Source organism: Alosa sapidissima, chromosome 22 (assembly GCF_018492685.1).
Source record: "Alosa sapidissima isolate fAloSap1 chromosome 22, fAloSap1.pri, whole genome shotgun sequence".
In the NCBI taxonomy this organism is placed as follows: domain Eukaryota; kingdom Metazoa; phylum Chordata; class Actinopteri; order Clupeiformes; family Clupeidae; genus Alosa; species Alosa sapidissima.
Window position 1 is genome coordinate 25,019,121 of NC_055978.1, and position 15,884 is coordinate 25,035,004.

General features: G+C 48.7%; 2 protein-coding genes across 4 annotated transcripts in view; one reads left to right on the forward strand and one right to left on the reverse strand.

Moving 5' to 3' along the window:
- tspan33a (tetraspanin 33a) overlaps positions 1 to 5,405 on the reverse strand; it is a 42,270-nt gene extending 36,865 nt beyond the window's left edge. The window contains exon 1 of the mRNA XM_042078278.1: positions 5,357 to 5,405. Coding sequence (XP_041934212.1) covers positions 5,357 to 5,377 — 21 coding nt within the window. The 5' untranslated portion in view covers positions 5,378 to 5,405. The remainder of the gene's footprint in view (positions 1 to 5,356) is intronic.
- arid2 (AT rich interactive domain 2 (ARID, RFX-like)) overlaps positions 1 to 14,570 on the forward strand; it is a 32,369-nt gene extending 17,799 nt beyond the window's left edge. For 2 of the 3 annotated variants that reach the window (XM_042078272.1, XM_042078273.1), the window contains exons 7-22: positions 1,683 to 1,750; positions 1,908 to 1,980; positions 2,426 to 2,685; positions 3,731 to 3,827; positions 3,983 to 4,192; positions 4,924 to 5,088; positions 5,418 to 5,490; positions 6,683 to 6,817; positions 7,275 to 7,468; positions 8,225 to 10,791; positions 12,263 to 12,432; positions 12,815 to 12,953; positions 13,118 to 13,200; positions 13,699 to 13,822; positions 13,911 to 14,002; positions 14,157 to 14,570. In XM_042078272.1, the coding sequence (XP_041934206.1) occupies positions 1,683 to 1,750; positions 1,908 to 1,980; positions 2,426 to 2,685; positions 3,731 to 3,827; positions 3,983 to 4,192; positions 4,924 to 5,088; positions 5,418 to 5,490; positions 6,683 to 6,817; positions 7,275 to 7,468; positions 8,225 to 10,791; positions 12,263 to 12,432; positions 12,815 to 12,953; positions 13,118 to 13,200; positions 13,699 to 13,822; positions 13,911 to 14,002; positions 14,157 to 14,268 (4,562 nt within the window). In that variant the 3' untranslated portion in view covers positions 14,269 to 14,570. The remainder of the gene's footprint in view (positions 1 to 1,682; positions 1,751 to 1,907; positions 1,981 to 2,425; positions 2,686 to 3,730; positions 3,828 to 3,982; positions 4,193 to 4,923; positions 5,089 to 5,417; positions 5,491 to 6,682; positions 6,818 to 7,274; positions 7,469 to 8,224; positions 10,792 to 12,262; positions 12,433 to 12,814; positions 12,954 to 13,117; positions 13,201 to 13,698; positions 13,823 to 13,910; positions 14,003 to 14,156) is intronic. The other variant, XM_042078274.1, reaches the window with a different exon arrangement.
- The last annotated feature ends 1,314 nt before the right edge of the window (positions 14,571 to 15,884 follow it).

A 15,884-nucleotide genomic window follows, 5' to 3' on the forward strand; every position in this document is an offset into this window, starting at 1 on the left:
TCTCGTGTTTTGTGTGTCGGTGTTCCTGTCACGGCCAACAGGTGCTGGCGCCCACCTGCCTGCCTGCCTGCCGCTGCTGTTGCTCCAGTTGCCGTGTTTTGATCCTCCTGACTCTTTGACATGCGCTGCTGCTGGTGGTGGGAGTCGGTGCTCGGAGCGCCCGTCAGAGAAAGCCGGTTTCCTGTGCACCTGTGTGAGCGGCTAGCAACTTGCCCGCTCTGCTGCTGCCAGTGCCTGAGGTTTCCCCCCGTTGCCAGGCGTGCGTGTGTGTGTGTGTGCGCACTTACGCACTGCACTGTTCCACCCAGGATTCTCCTCGCACAGAGCCACATTCCTACATTCCTAGTGGCGACGGCATACTTGTTATCGATTAGCACCCAGTGAAATACTTGCTGCTAGACCAGCTCTCCCACTGTATGCTCAATAGCCCCCGTTGGCTACAAAACTGAACACGCTGTCGGTGATTGTTGACATGCAGCAGCACACAGCTACACCTCATGCTGCCGCTGCTGCTCACTGAACTGACTGAACACAAGCCGGTGTGTCGGCCTTCAGCTGTGAACGCTTGCCGTGTTTATTTGTTTCGCTTTTCGGGGCCGTGTGTTGAGGCGCTGAATGGCTAAGCAGTCAGGCGTGAGAATCTCTAATGTGTGTCTGAATGGGACCTCGCACCATTGCTGCTGCGCTCACAGTGTGTGTGTGTGTGTGTGTGTGTGTGTGTCTATGTCTGTGGGCATTGGCTCTCGTGCTGTTTAAGCGAGGCTATTTCCATCCTGGGGAATATAGGACACTTACAGTACGTGGAAGCTGCCGCGGTTGACCTTCCAAAGGGCAGCGTGAGCATCTGCACTCCACAGCCATGCGTGTTGTAATTAAACACCAAAACATCCAAAACGGGAGGACGCTTGCCCCACTACCTTCTTTAAACAAGAGCCTTGTTAGGGGCCTGATTGATTAGGGCCATCCTCCCCCCCCCCCCCCACTTTCTCTCTTTCTCTCTATCCCTCTCTCTTTCTCTCTCTCCCCCTCTCTCTCCCTCGGCTCTGACCCCTGAGTGGGAGTCTGTTGGCAGACAGGTAGACCACATTCACAGAATTACCCACTGTGTGGATTTCACTCGCAACAGCCAGCTGACTACCTCACAGATGTGGAAACTGCGAGGGTGAGCAGAAGCAGAAGAGCCCAAAGAGTAGCGCAGGTGCGCGATGGGCTCGCTTTCTCACTGGAAGTTCCTCTTAGCGCTGTCATCGGCCTGAACCGCCGAACTCGGCCACGTGCCTCCGCTTGTCTGTTTGCAGCAGAAATGTGTTTTGCAGGGAGGTGATTTAAAGAGATGGACAAGCATACTGAGCACTACCAGCTGCTCTGCTTGTTCCTGCAACAAGGGCCTTGTCCTAGTTTGCTGTCTCGTTTGGCTGTATCTGAGTTGGTTGGAGTTTTCTGGCAGTATTTGCTTGATAGATGTAGGCAGGCATTAGAATAAATACCTGCCTGCCTGGCAGCAGGGTTGAAAAGGTGTTTAAAAGCAGCAGCACCAAACTGATGAATTAGCTCGTACTTTGTCAGGAGTCATGCAACAGTGCCCATGTTCTTAATTAACAATTAAATGTGTGCGTTGTTTTGATGAGCACACACCGTTTTTTTGACTCTAGTGTGTATGTGTGTGTGCTTTTCTTATGCAGCGTTGGGGAGCTTCTCTGCCGTGTTTGGGATGGATTGGAAGGAGAAGACGTCTCGGGACTTTAACAAGGTGAGATAAACCAGCAAACAGCAGGAAAACATGTATTTTTAATGATTTATATCAGCCCTTTGCTTTTTGCATTTGTGAAAAAGCCATATTGTCAGGGGATTGTGTTTTTGTAGATTTTCTCCTGCTAGACTCTATCTGAATGTTCTGTCTTCCACAGTTCTGGAAGGATGTCATAGAGGACACAGAAGTACGAGATCTCATCTCGGACAACAGAAACACCACCTCACCAGGTATGTATTCTTGGGTCAAAAAAGAACATTTTGTTCCTTTCCTCAAAACTTCATATGAGGTGCTAAATTTACTGTAAGAATAGGGAAGCCAACATTAGAATTTAAAGGTACATTCTGTATTTCTTATCTAATACACTAGCGCACCAATACACTAATCTAATAATCCACATTAGTCAAAGTCAGCAAATTACTCCTCACTGTCCTCAAGCTGTCTGTTCTGTGGACTCTGTGGTAAGTAGGAAACAAACAGCCAATCAACACGATGCCTGGAAGGGAGGGGTGTAATTTGACTCTTTTGGCAGAATTGCACTACATCTTCCTAACATTGTTTTTAAAGAAGATCGTGACAGCTTGAAGGCTCATGATCAAGTTTATTCTTTCCTTCTCCTCCTCTCCCTCCTCCTCCTCCTCCTCCTCCTCCTCCTCCTCCTCCTCCTCCTCTCAGACATGGAGCACGTGGAGGAGCGGCGGCGGCGGCAGGAGGTGCTCTTCCACCCAGCGCGTGCCCCGGGGCTGGGCGACGCCGAGGGCCAGCGCGTGCTGCAGGTGGCGCTCATCCTGCGCAACCTGTCCTTCGAGGAGGCCAACGTCAAGCTGCTGGCCACCAACCGCACCTGCCTGCGCTTCCTGCTGCTCTGCGCCCACTGCACCTTCGTCTCGCTGCGGCAGCTGGGCCTCGACACGCTGGGCAACGTTGCCGGAGAGGTAAGAGATGGCGAAGGAGGGCTCGACAGAAAGAGGGGGAAGGAGACGCGTTGGATGCAATGTGTATGTGGTGGAGCTGTGTGTGTGGCCCATACGCCCACCCAGTTTGGTGTTTCAGTGTAGGGAAGTTAAGCAGCGCTTATGGCTGTCTACCACTCTTGCCTCATTTCTGGCTGTGCTCCGACTGGAGGCAAATCAGTTCCGGTCTTTTGAGGCTTGAGATTGTGACGCTTGTTACGTACAAGCGATGAGGTCAGCTTTGTGTGTCCAGTTCTCACTGACCTAAGGGCATTGATTGCTCTGGCAGTGATGTAGCCATAACTATGTAGAGACGCTGGTGACACAGCTGCCCAACATGGTTGCACGAGAAAAGGATTTGCCGTCGTTATGCGTTTCGTTGCAAGTGACTGAATAGACGGTTTTGCAATTTCAGTGGCCGGAGTGTCTGGACTGAGACTCATCTGTTGTAATCTGATTGGAGTCACATTTCCAACCACCTCCAAAATATTGTTTAGATCCAATTAGCAAGAGTCCATTTTTTTCAACCTGAATGCAATCTGGGTATGCCAAAAAAAAAAAATGTAAAACGGATTTGGCCTGGCAGTCAGAGGAAGGTCTGTGCCTGAGTCTGGTTTCAGATCACCTGGGTGGTGAGGAGGGTTGAGTGTTAGCGTGAGGTTGTTTGGTTTGGGCTCCAATGCTGGAAGGCTGCATCTCTGATCTCTGTGGCACTGAGGGCTCTGTGTAAACTGATAGTTTTTGAATTGCAGTGTGTATGAGTTTTTTTTTTTTTTTTTTTTTAAAGTATCCTTGTAACTTTGTACTGTGTACTTCACTGGCCGGTACGACCTGGGAGGGAAGAGCCTGTCCACCCACACACTCTATTTATTCTGAACCTGAATGGTTAGAGGGTGTTTGCCACTGATAGTCAAGGTGTATTTTTTTTTTTTTTAATTCAGTTTTTTAGACGCTGCGCTTCAGTAGGCCTGGCATGTAGAAGGCTTTTAGACTTTTTCTAACCTTGTTTTATTTCTTCCCACTCTAGCTCCAGCTTGATCCAGTGGATTTTCGGACGACCCACCTGATGTTCCACACCATCACCAAATGCTTGATGTCCAGGGACCGCTTCCTGAAAATGAGAGGTCCGTATCCATCATAACGTGGCGCTCTCTGTAATGTTTCAGGAAGGGCTTGTAAGAAAGCGGAGATAATATTTCCTATGAACGCATTAAAGTCACCCCAAGTCATCAATAGTCCTGACCCGACTCTCCTGGTTGTTTTTCTTCCCTTCCCTCAGCAATGGAGATCCTGGGTAACCTGAGCAAGGCGGAGGACAACGGCGTGCTGATCTGCGAGTACGTGGACCAGGACTCGTACCGCGAAGTGATCAGCCTGCTCACCTTGCCCGACGTCATGCTCCTTATCTCCTCCCTCGAGGTGCTCTACCAGCTCACCGAGCTCGGCGAGGTCACCTGCTCCAAGATTTCCTCCGTGGAGAGGAGTATAGGTACGTCGTCATGGTAACCCATAGCTGAGCTTGGTCCAATGGGTGCCGTCTCAGGCTCGGACATCAGAGGCTACCCCCAGCTCTCCTCTGTGGTGCCACATGAGGAATGTGTTTATGTGCTGTTTTTTTTTTTGTTTTGTTTTTTTTTTCTCCCTAAAGGTCATAGCATGATGAAAGCACTTTAAAATGGCCACCCTAGAAATAGCAGTCTCGCATGTCTAGATGTCTAGTTATGTGGGAGAAAATGCTTATGCGTAGTGACTCATGCAAAGTGGTCGCCGAGGGTGGCATCACCTGGATATTTTAGTCTCTGATGGATTTTTTTTTTTACTAGTCTTTATTGAGTTTTTTTTTTTTTTTTTTTTCACGGTTTTCACCATGTGAATGACCTGCCTCTTAGCGATTCTGTTTTAATGCACCTTACGGCTGCTTGAGTTGAAGCTTAATTGACTCTCCCTCGCTGTCTTTGGGGAATTAATTATCCCGACCTCCGTTTCTAAGGCACGCCTGGCCAGACATAATAAATTACTGCTCCGTTGCAGTCCCCTGTGCAGGGCCAGTTGTTAGTTGGACCATTTGAAGGTTCCCTGCAGCTCCTCTGAAGATGACTTTACTTGATTTAATTTTCTTTTGATTAAGTTAATGAATTTGCCCGGTTAATGGTCCTTTGGGCGTTTGCAAGTTGTATTTTTTTTAATTTTTTTTTTAAACATACGTTTTGTCCATTACAGACCTGCTTGTACGGCTAGTGTCCATTGATCTGCACACGTTTGGCCCCGACGCCCTGACTGCTGTCAAGCTCATCGAGCACCAGGCGTCCAGCAGCCAAGTGGCAGAGGTGCGGCCACAGCTCGTCGAGCACGTCCCTCCCCCCATGCAGGGCCCACCTGGACCAGGTGAGTGTGACTGGTAAACCCCCATGTAGGCCTGACTCATGATGGTAGGTCTTATGTCATCATTGGCAGTCTCATGCATGGGAAAAGTGTCGGCAAATTTCATCATTGCTTTAGCACTGCCACCTGATGGACACAATGTAGTATTGCACTCTGTACATACAAGGGTGTAATTTTTGCCTAGCTCAGCAAGATCATAGTGATTGGACTTGGAGTGTGCAAGTTGGCATATTAAACGGAGATGTGCAGAGAAAGTTGAATAATTAACAACCTTTTTGTACCATCCATGCATCTGTTAATCTTTCATTTTTCATCTTGTTCACTCTTCACAGCACCAAGAGTCCCTGTTCAGTCTACTCCTCCTGGTATTGTGGAGTTAGATGGGGAGAAGTTCACCCTTCAGTGGTGAGTAGTTTACATTCAACACATTAGCTTGAGGGAAAAAAAAAATGTTTGTTGATGTTATTGTCTGACACAGTTATGATTAGTGTTTACTGGCAGTAACTGATACAGTAGCATTCAAATAGTAGGTGTAGTAGTATTTTAGATCAATACTTTTGTTCCCATTTGGAAGGCTAACATTTTACTGTTTGATGTTAAAGCAGTTCAGTCATGATAGGGGTGTGTGCAATATGGACAAAAAAATAATATCTCAATATTTTCTGTGATTTTTGACAATAACGATAATTGGTCAATATCCTTTAAAAATGTGTTTTTAAAAGTTTGAGTTACTCACAGCTCATTATTTATGCATAGCATTATTACTATAATAATCAATAACATGTGACCTTTCAACCAAATCAACCAATGCTTTGTCACTCTGACACATTTTCAATTCTGTCCCCACTGAGATGAGCAAATAGAGAAGTTTCCCAAGAGAGTCTGCAGCTGAAGTTCCTTTCAAACTTTTACCTAGGATTCACTGTAAAACTAAGACATATCTCAGTTATTACCATCGATTACATTCAACGTTTAAGAGCAATCATGTAGCATTAGCCAACAAGTGTAAACAGAATTGAAATGAATGCGTTAGCTTGGGGCTAATATATATGAGACATTCTAATCTAGAGAGATGGTAACGGTTGGCACATTTGATAAAAGTAAATATTTAGAGCGAAGTCTATTAACAGAGGTTTACATATGAATAATTCTTTGTATACAATAACGAAACAACTGGCAATCAAAATACTTTTCTGGCCGTATCATACTGAGTAGGAAAAAAACATGACTGATTAACTCATCAATGCCACTTGAACTGAAGGCACAAAAAAATAAACATTAACTGCGTGTGACCACGTGGAGCCACTAGCAATCATGTGACTTGCTCTGCTGCAGCCAAGGGCTTCTGTTCCCACTTCTGCTGAACGCACTTCCTGATTTAATGAATGTATCGGGTTTCAGTGCATATTTTCAAGTGTTTTTTTCAAAGTAATTTAAATACTCTACAATGTCAGTTTGCTCATCGTTAAAACAACAATCGCGATATTATGACCTCTTAGACGATATATATCGCACACAGCTAAGTCATGTACGTTAAATATATGTTAAATGTTCATGTGTCCAGATAACTTTGTAATGTGCACTGCTTGGTCCACAGGCTGAATGCTCACTTTGAAGTGAACATGGAGGGCTCGGTGTCGAGGTCCGAGATGTACTCTGAGTACCTGGCCACCTGCAGCAAGATGGCCCGCAGCGGGATTCTCACCTCCTCTGGCTTCTACAAGTGCTTGAGGTAAAGTCAGAGGCAGAGTCTGCACCTCTAACCCTTTAGCAGTTGAATAGCCTGACCACAGTGTCTGTTTGCAACAGCAATCTGCACACAGTATGCATTTTTTTAGTGGCACAAGATTATCTGTAGATGAAGTGAATATTTGGACTCATGAATTAAACTGTGGTGTGCCTGTTTCTTGCCTAAATCAAACTCAACTGAGAGTGACACTGCTTGTGCGTAAGGCTTTGTCTACTCTTTCTATGAAAAGTTATCTCTGCACACATGGGTATGCAAATACATTGTTGTAACCAAATGCTCTACATGTCAAACAGTCACAACATGGAAGTGGAGAGGCATAGTTAATCAGACAGGTGGTTTCACTGGTTAGTTATAGGAAAGCATTTGTTTTTCCAATATCTCCACATGTCTTTGGCTAAAGCACTGACTGACTAATAAGCTGTGCCTCTTTACACACCAGGACAATCTTCCCTAATCACGCGGTCAAACGCATGGACGATGGCAAGATGAATACCCAGGCGCAGATCCACGTGGTTGGGATTCGGAGGCGATCCATCCCCCTCCCCATCCAGCTATACTATCAGCAGCAGCCCAGCCCTGTGGCCGTGACCAAGCACGAAGCCCCCTCAGAACACCCACAGGCGCCCCCAACAGGTAAGGCAGGAAATTACCAAGTGTAAATACCAAGTGGCAAAATGTGATGCCAAACAATGAATCCAACAAGGAAGTTTAAAAAAAACTGCAGTACCTTAAATGTCCATCAAGGGCAGGCTCCAAGAGTGAGTCGATTTCCATAGACCCCCATGCAACCATGTCCAAGTTCACAGCAGAAATGGATATACTTACAGCCTGGTGCACAAATGGTTTTGGACCAGTAGTTCCCCTGTTCATGACAGCTTTGTGAATCACCTGTTGTAAATGGTATATTCAAGTTAAATTGCATTTAATATGAATGAGCTGAACGTTTGAAAAGAGAAACACCTAAAGAAAGAGCGTAAATATTATGTTAGACTTTTTTATCACTGAGATTTTTCGGAAGTTAGCAATAAGTAGACACTGTGCTATGCAATAATACAGTTATTGTAACAATACTAACAAACAATAATATCTGATGTGATTTATAAGTTGCTTATTAGCCTGTGAGCTTACATCAGCTGGCATAACAAACATGGCTGCGCCCATGGCCCTTCTATTTCAAGCTTCATACCCACTCTTCAGGTAATGCCACGGAGAGTTTGTCCACTCATTTATACAGTCTATGGTAAATGCATGTAGACTTAAGGCCATTTGGATGCAGTGTGAAGTGCTATGAGAGACTAGTTCTCTCTGACTTCCAGTCAGAAATTAGCATTTTTGTTTTCCTTCATGAGGTTTTTTTTTTTTTTTTTGTCATTTTATCTCCCGTCTCAGGCCTCCACCCTGGCATGGGTGGGCAGTTTGTGCGGGCACCTGTCCCCAGCCCTACAGCCAGCCAGGCAGCGCCGCAGTTAGCCTACGCCGTGCAGGCAGCGCCACACTCGCACCCACCACCAGCCATGACCGTTTCTCCACGCTTCCCGCCGGCCAACCCGCCCGGCCTGCCCCAGCAGTCGCCGAGCCCTGCCGTCGCACCCATGCCGCCGCGTCCCGGCGACATGGTCAAGACGGCCATGATCCAGAGCTCCATCCCCACAGCGTCGGTGCCGCCCACCATGCCCAACCACGGCGGGCTCCCGGCCGCCATGGCGCCCCCGCAGCAGCTGCTGCACCACGCTCCCGTCACGCTCTTCCAGCAGGGCCCCCCCCCGCAGGCCCACCACGTCTTCGCCGGACGGGTCCAGGGCGTGGTTCCTCCGGGCGCCGGTCAGCAGCGCCTGTCCCAGCCCGGCGGCGCCGGCGCCTCCCAGGAGTCGTCGGTGGTCCTGGCCTCGCCGCCGCAGTTCGTCAGCTCGGCCTCGATAGTGGCCGGCGGGCAGGTGTTCACGGTCGCTGGCGTCCAGAACGCGCAGGGCTCCAGGGTCACCTTCCAGAACATCGCCCCGAAGCCTGCACCCAACCAGCAGCAGCAGCAGCTCCCTCAGCAGCAGCAACCCCAGCAGCAGGCTCTGCAGCAGCAGACGCCACCGCAGCAAAACGTGGTCATCGTCAGCCCCAACCCCCAGCCAAACCCAGCGTTCGCCCCGGCCATCCACCAGATAGTGCTGACCAACCCCTCGGGCATGCCCACGGCCCAGACCATCCAGCTGGCCGGGCAGCCGTCCAGCACCTCTACCCCTCCGCCCTCGCACTGCCCCCCAACCTCCAGCCCTCTGCCCCAGGTCGTGAGCTCGCCCTCGCACCCGGGCCAGGGCCCCCCTCCCACGGTCAGTCAGATGCTCTCCGTCAAGCGCCAGCAGCAGCAGCAGCACCTCCAGACGTACCCCCCGCCTCCCCCACCTCCCGGCCAGCCTACCTCCACGGAGTCCAGCCTGATCAAACAGTTACTGCTTCCGAAGCGCGGGCCCTCCACTCCCGGAGGGAAACTCATCCTCCCCGCGCCGCAGGTCCCTCCCCCCAGCAGCACGCGGGCGCCCAGTCCGCAGGTGGTCTACCAGGTGTCCAGCAGCAGCAGCGGCGGCGGCCAGAGCATGGCCCAGCCGCAGCAGCAGCAGCCCCAGCAGCTCAACGTGCAGCTGGTCCAAAGCCCGCTGCCGTCGCCCGGTGCCGTACAGACTGTCCCCATCTCCAGCCTGCAGCTCCTGCCTGGCCACCAGCTCATCTCCACCAGCAGCCCGGCCACCATCCTCCAAGGTACGCCCGCCAACCAGGTCACGTTCACGGTAGTGCCAAACGCGGGCTTCCCCGCCACCGGGGTTGCCCAGGGCGTGCCGTCGCCGCTGACGACGCAGACGGGCCTGCCCGTCAGCGGAGCCCCGCCCAGCGCGCTCGGGGTCCAGGTGCAGCCCGTGACCTCACCTCAGCCCCCCGCAGGGGCCACGCCGCCCGTCTCTGTGCCGCCGTTCCGGGCGGACAAGATTATCTGCCAAAAGGAGGAGGAGGCCAAAGACGCCACGGGGCTTCACGTCCACGAGCGCAAGATCGAGGTGGTGGAGAACTCCTCCCTGGGCGAGGGCGCCAAAACCAGCAACGGGGACGCAGCGGAGCCCCAGGGCCCTGGAGGAGCCAAGCTGCTCAACGGGAGGAAGTGCGTCGACTCGAGTCTACCTCCGTACCACTCAGGGAACAGCCAGCTGGCCGGTGCTCAGGTCGCACAGGCTCTCAACGGGCCCGCCACGGAGGCCGCCGACGCCGCCAGCGCCGGGAAGCTGAGCCCCGCCGGTCCGACTCCGGACCCCCGAAAGCTCCTGGTCAACGGGGTTTGCGATTTCGACCGGGGGGACGCCGCGGGCCCTGGTGCCCACCTCGGCAAAAACATTCCAAATCACAAAGCTTCCAAACACGTGGGGAACGGGGAGGTGGCCCCCAGAGGGCACGGCGCGGCGCCTGGTGCGGACTCTCTTCCTCAACCTCAGCAGGACACTGCCAAAGCAGAGCCGGCGGAGCGCGTGGCCAACGGGCCCAAGAGCGCGGTCCGCAGCGTCGAGATCTCCAACGGGCCCTCGGGCCAGAACTATGACGCTCCCACGCCCCACCTGCGCCTCCAGCAACCCCACCACCACCATCACCACCACCACCACCACCACTCGCCCCCCATCTTGCCTCCCCAGGGGTCGGAGGTCCAGTCCCAACCCCAGCCACAGCAGCCAGCAAACGGAGCTAACGAGAGCCGGGCGCTCAAGCGGCCGGCTGAAGACGGGGAGCGGGGGCCCCAGTCCGGCATCCCCAGCAAAGTGGGCGTGCGGATAGTCACCATCAGCGACCCCAACAACGGCGGCCACAGCGCCACCATGGTGGCCGTGCCGGCCGGGGCCGACCCAAGCACAGTAGCAAAAGTAGCAATAGAGAACGCAGCGCAGCAGAAGCCCGGCGCCTTGACACAGCAGGACACGCTCCCTCAGGTATGGCTGACGCACACACACATGCGTGCACACACACACACACACACACACACACACATGCGTGCACACACACACACACACACACACATACACATACACATGCACACACAAACACGCACACACACACATGCACACAAACACACATGCACACAAACACATACACACCTTATTCCTACTGTTGCGCTCAGCCTTGTTGCTTTCACTAACACTGACAGTTACCACACACGCCATTTTTTAAAATTTAGTGCCAGCTAGGGATGGCCTAGCTCAATTATCAATGCGTTCTTGTGTAATTAGAACTCATGGTTTCTATTTTGGCTTCTTTTTATTCAAAATAACAGCAATAGTGTCCTGCCCTAGAGCAGTTTTTCTGATACGGATAGGAATTGTCCTCAGTCCTACCTCTGTTTCATGGGTACTTGAAACAGTAGTGAATAGAAGGTAGACTCTGTAGGCAGCCTATAGGAACAAGACCGAACCAAAGCTTTGAAGCATCAGTACGCAGGAAAATGTTCTTCAGCACAAATGAAGTGACTTAACTACTGTACGTAGCCTATGCCTCAGATGATGTGAATTCCCCCAACTTTCAAAGGGACTTAACCCTTGTGGCCAGTGTCTGTGTGTTTCTGTGTTGGATTAGTTATTCATTTTGTGCTGAGCCCTCTGTGAAATCACAGCTTGGAGTGCTGATGTGGTCGTTTTGGTGCTTTCCTAGATGCCGTGCCTCTGCTTATTTGTTTTCATGATTTGAGGAAAGGGGGTGCCGCTTCTGGTAGTTGGCATGTACATAAATTATCTGCAGTTTAACAGATGGCTCCAGTTGCCAGCTACTAAAAGACACAAGTATAAATTTAGCAAACTTGTTTATCAAATCAAACAAATGAAACTGAAATTGTATGGATTTGGGCTGACTTTGCCAGTTGTAGGGACTGTTGTTGATCATTAATCACAGTGGATTTTACTCAGGGAGTTGACTTCTCAGTACTTGCCCCCTCAGTGTTAACGTGTTTAAACTAAGGCGATGTAGGTCACGATAGAAAGTACATATCTGGCAGAAAGTAGCATTGTGAAATTAATCCGTTCTCCTGCCAAGATAATCATTTGCTGCACGTTTGTGCCACATTTTTCTGAACTTTCCAACAACTTTTATATTGCATCATTATAATTGCATCACTACTGGCACTCTTAATATTTCTAAATGAAGAGCCAGGTTATTGGCCTGGCTACTCAGGAAGTTGCCTTGTGACCAGTCTGACTACCTTATTGTGTAAGCCAATATGAATCACTCTGCAAAACCCATTTGAAAAGGCTCATTTAACTCTCAAAGATTTCTTGTCAAGTCTTAAATTCCATTGCCTAGATTCAGCATGTGGGCTACAACACCCCAGAGGTTTCAAACCGCTGAATGAGACTGTGACCCTGCAACTGAGGTCGGTCTTCAACTGTCTGGTGTTGTTTTGTGGTTCTTCAGCAGTCGGTGTCGGCAGCTATGCCCGTGGCCCCCGCGGTGCCCCAGCCCCTGCAGGGCAGCAGTGGCAGTCCCAGTCCGTCTCTGGAAGGCCCACAGGCCACAGCGGTACCCCAGGAGCAGGCCCGGAAACCTGGCCAGAACTTCAAGTGTCTCTGGCAATCCTGTAAACGGTGGGTGGATGCAGGGATTTAAGTTTTCAGTCGCTGTGGCGGATATCAGTCGATTTAGATCATGACCGCTATGGAAACCAAGAGAAATATGTGTTTCTTCAGGGGCATGTGGTACAAAATACATGTTGATAGTTGATGGCCTAAATTCATTGTTGTCAGCTTGTTAGAGTGAGCTATCAACACACACAACCCCTAAACAACCCTGGTTGTGGCCTGTTGACTTTGGCCTGTAGAAAATGTTTTCTGTTTTTTATCTTTTTGGCTTCAATCCCTGTGGATGAGATGGTGGATCCTCCTGATGTTTTTTCCCCTGCCTTAAAGCTATTTTAAGGGGCTGTTATATGACCATGCTCTCCCTGACCTTCCACCATATCTTCCGCAGGTGGTTTGAGACACCATCTCAGGTGTTCTACCATGCCGCCACTCAACATGGCGGGAAGGAGGTGTACCCTGGGCAATGCCTCTGGGAAGGCTGTGAACCCTTCTCACGGCAAAGACTATCCTTCATCACTCACTTACAGGCAAGTTCACCTCATCATACTACGTCACTGGTTTTCTTCTGTCACTTTCAATTATTTTCCTGCAGTCTGTTGCCCGTTCACATTCCTTCTAAAGGCTTGATGGCCTAGATTTCAGTCAGTCTTCAGATTTGCCCTCTAAACGTATTGGTTACGGCTGTCCACAGGACAAGCACTGCTCAAGGGACGCTCTAATCGCTGGCCTGAAACTGGAGGAGCAGAGGCAAGGCGGCAATCAGAACACTTCCAAGTATGTACCCCACTGCCCTGCTTTCTGTCCAAATGTTTTGTCCATTTTAATCTTGGTGCAATGAGAATGAAAGTATATTGCCATTGTGTGTTCAAGTCATTAAGCATGTGATTAGTCTAGGTGAATTTGAAAGCTGTAACAAAAATGGGTGAATTTTTACTGTCCAGTCAGAATAATAAATGATCTGAGTGAAGTCGGATTTAAAAAGCCGAGTCGTGTAAAGAAAATTGATTTCTCAACATTTATTAGCCCTTGTCAGCAGAGCATTCCAAATGATTGCTTTTCGACAGGATAATCCCTTTCAGAAACCAGTGCTGTGTGACGGCATCAGTGTCAGCCCGTCTTTTTGCAATGTCTGGTTCTTGTAATAAACCATGTGCGCTTGTTAATGTTCATGGCTCTCCTGGTTTCCAGCACCCCAGGGTTAACACTTCAGCAGTCCCCCAAGGGAGCTTAAATGAACTTGCCGACTGAGAGATTGCTGCTGTTTCTCTACAGGTCTCCACCAGTGGCTGCCAGCAGTCCGACCCCAAGAGCACAGAAAGCTATCGTCAATCACCCCAGTGCCGCCCTCATGGCACTACGCAGGGGGTCACGGAACCTGGTCTTCAGAGACTTTACTGTACGTATCACCACGGTGCCCCTCACAGACCTCTGATAACATTCATTTATATGTTTGTGATTAATTTGATAATTCTTTCTTTACTCAGGATGACAAAGAGGGACCAATGACCAAACACATACGACTAACTGCTGCCTTAACATTAAAGAACGTCGCAAAGTATTCAGACGATGGGCGAAGGTAAGAGAATGCAGTTAATACTAAAATAAAAACTAATAACTAAAATTATTTCATCATTTGCACATTGGTAACATGAAAAAGGACTGAAATTTTAAATCATTTAGGTGTGAAGGTATACATGTGAGATTCCATTCTGACACTTGTTTATTTGTAGGTTGGTAAAACGACATGAGTGCCACCTGTCGGTCCTGGCGCTCAGCAACATGGAAGTCTCCACGACGCTTGCCAAATGCCTTTACGAACTGACTCACACCCTACAGGCTTGAGCCAAGCTGAATTCCCAAAAAAAAAAAAAGAATTTAAAGAAAAAAAGAGGAAAACCACACTTCCCATAGTGCTGGCGAACAAGTCTCATGGTGGCCACGTTGGGCAAAGCTTCCCAAGGCCCCCCCCCCCCCCCTTCCATTTCAGTTCTCAGTTTGCTTGGACCACCCCTACAATCACACCCATCTCTTCCCTCCCTCCTGCCCACACCCACAAAAACAAAACAGGAAAAAAAAAAGAAAAAAAAAAACACAAACTGCCATGGGGTCTTCCACCAGCCACTCAGAAACCAGCCACCTGCTCCTCACTCTCCAATCAAGCCACCTTTCTACTCCTTGTCTCCAGATACGAGCACATTTTTTTCTAATCCTGGATGAGTGGCGGCCCAGTTAAGGTTCTGGCTCTGGCGTGAATGCAGGGTGGTGGTGGGGGGGGGGCACGGGATGGGTGGGGAACGGGGTAAAGGGGGTAGGTCGCAGGTGGACGACTGGCTAGATTGTTTTCTTTAGAACTTGATAGCTTGGTTTTTTTCTTACTTGAGCCGATTATATTTTCACTTATTTATTATTGAAATAAATACCAATATGATTAAATGAGTAAAAAATCTTGTAAATACTTGTGAATAAGTATAAAAAAAGAAGATAAATTCTCTTTCATGCCGCTGCAGCCACTGGAGGAGTCACTCTGTGGAATAATAGCATTACTTTGGTAGGTTCACTTAGGGGAGTTTTTTGTTTGTATTTTTTTTATGATCCCTGGTTACTTGTATGAAATGTGATTCTATACTCAGCAGTGGATGAATGTACGTAAACCCTGTAAATATTTCTGCAAAGGTACTGATGCTGTAAAGTTCGGGGGTGGGTGGGGAGGGACAGTTTTTGTGGAACTGTGATTTTTTTTTTTTTTTTTTTTTTTCTCTCCTTTTCTTTCCCTTTTTTTTGTATTTTAAAACCTTGTAGAACTCATTTTGCTGGCTGAAAGAGTATGGAATAATATATCTCATGTCATTTTTGTAGAAGAAAAGAAAAAAGACAAACAAAAAACTATTGAAGGTATTTTTTTTTTTCTCCTGCCCCCCTTAACATGTATCCACTGTAAACGTTTTTGGTCATAGTACGAGCTTATGTGCTCGTACCAAATTCTTTTTGTATTTGTAAATTGGTTTAAATACATGGAGTTTTATACAGGTTTTCTCCTGTGTTATTTGCTTTATGTGCAGGTATGATATTTTCTTCACTACTTTTTTCTATCTTAATATAGTGTGGAGTTTTATTGTACTATTTTTTCATTCTTACTACCATGCCACATTCCGGCTCCCAGCTTCTCAGACTGTCTCCTCTCTGCGGTGTGTTGTGTAACATTTATAACTGCCTGTTGTGTTAGCATCCAAGCAGGGGACTCCCTCCCCATCACCATTTCTGCAGTGTCAGTAGGGTGTGCGAATATACATATACCTAACAGTCTGTTATAGATTGGCTTTATTTACTTTGGTGACTGTTTATAGTTTTTAAATAAAAGACTGAACATTTTTGGCCTGTTTTTTTTTTTTTTTTTTCTTTTCCCCATTTTGTTTCTCGTTTGTTTGTCATGGAACTACTGTTAGCGAACACGTTTGCAT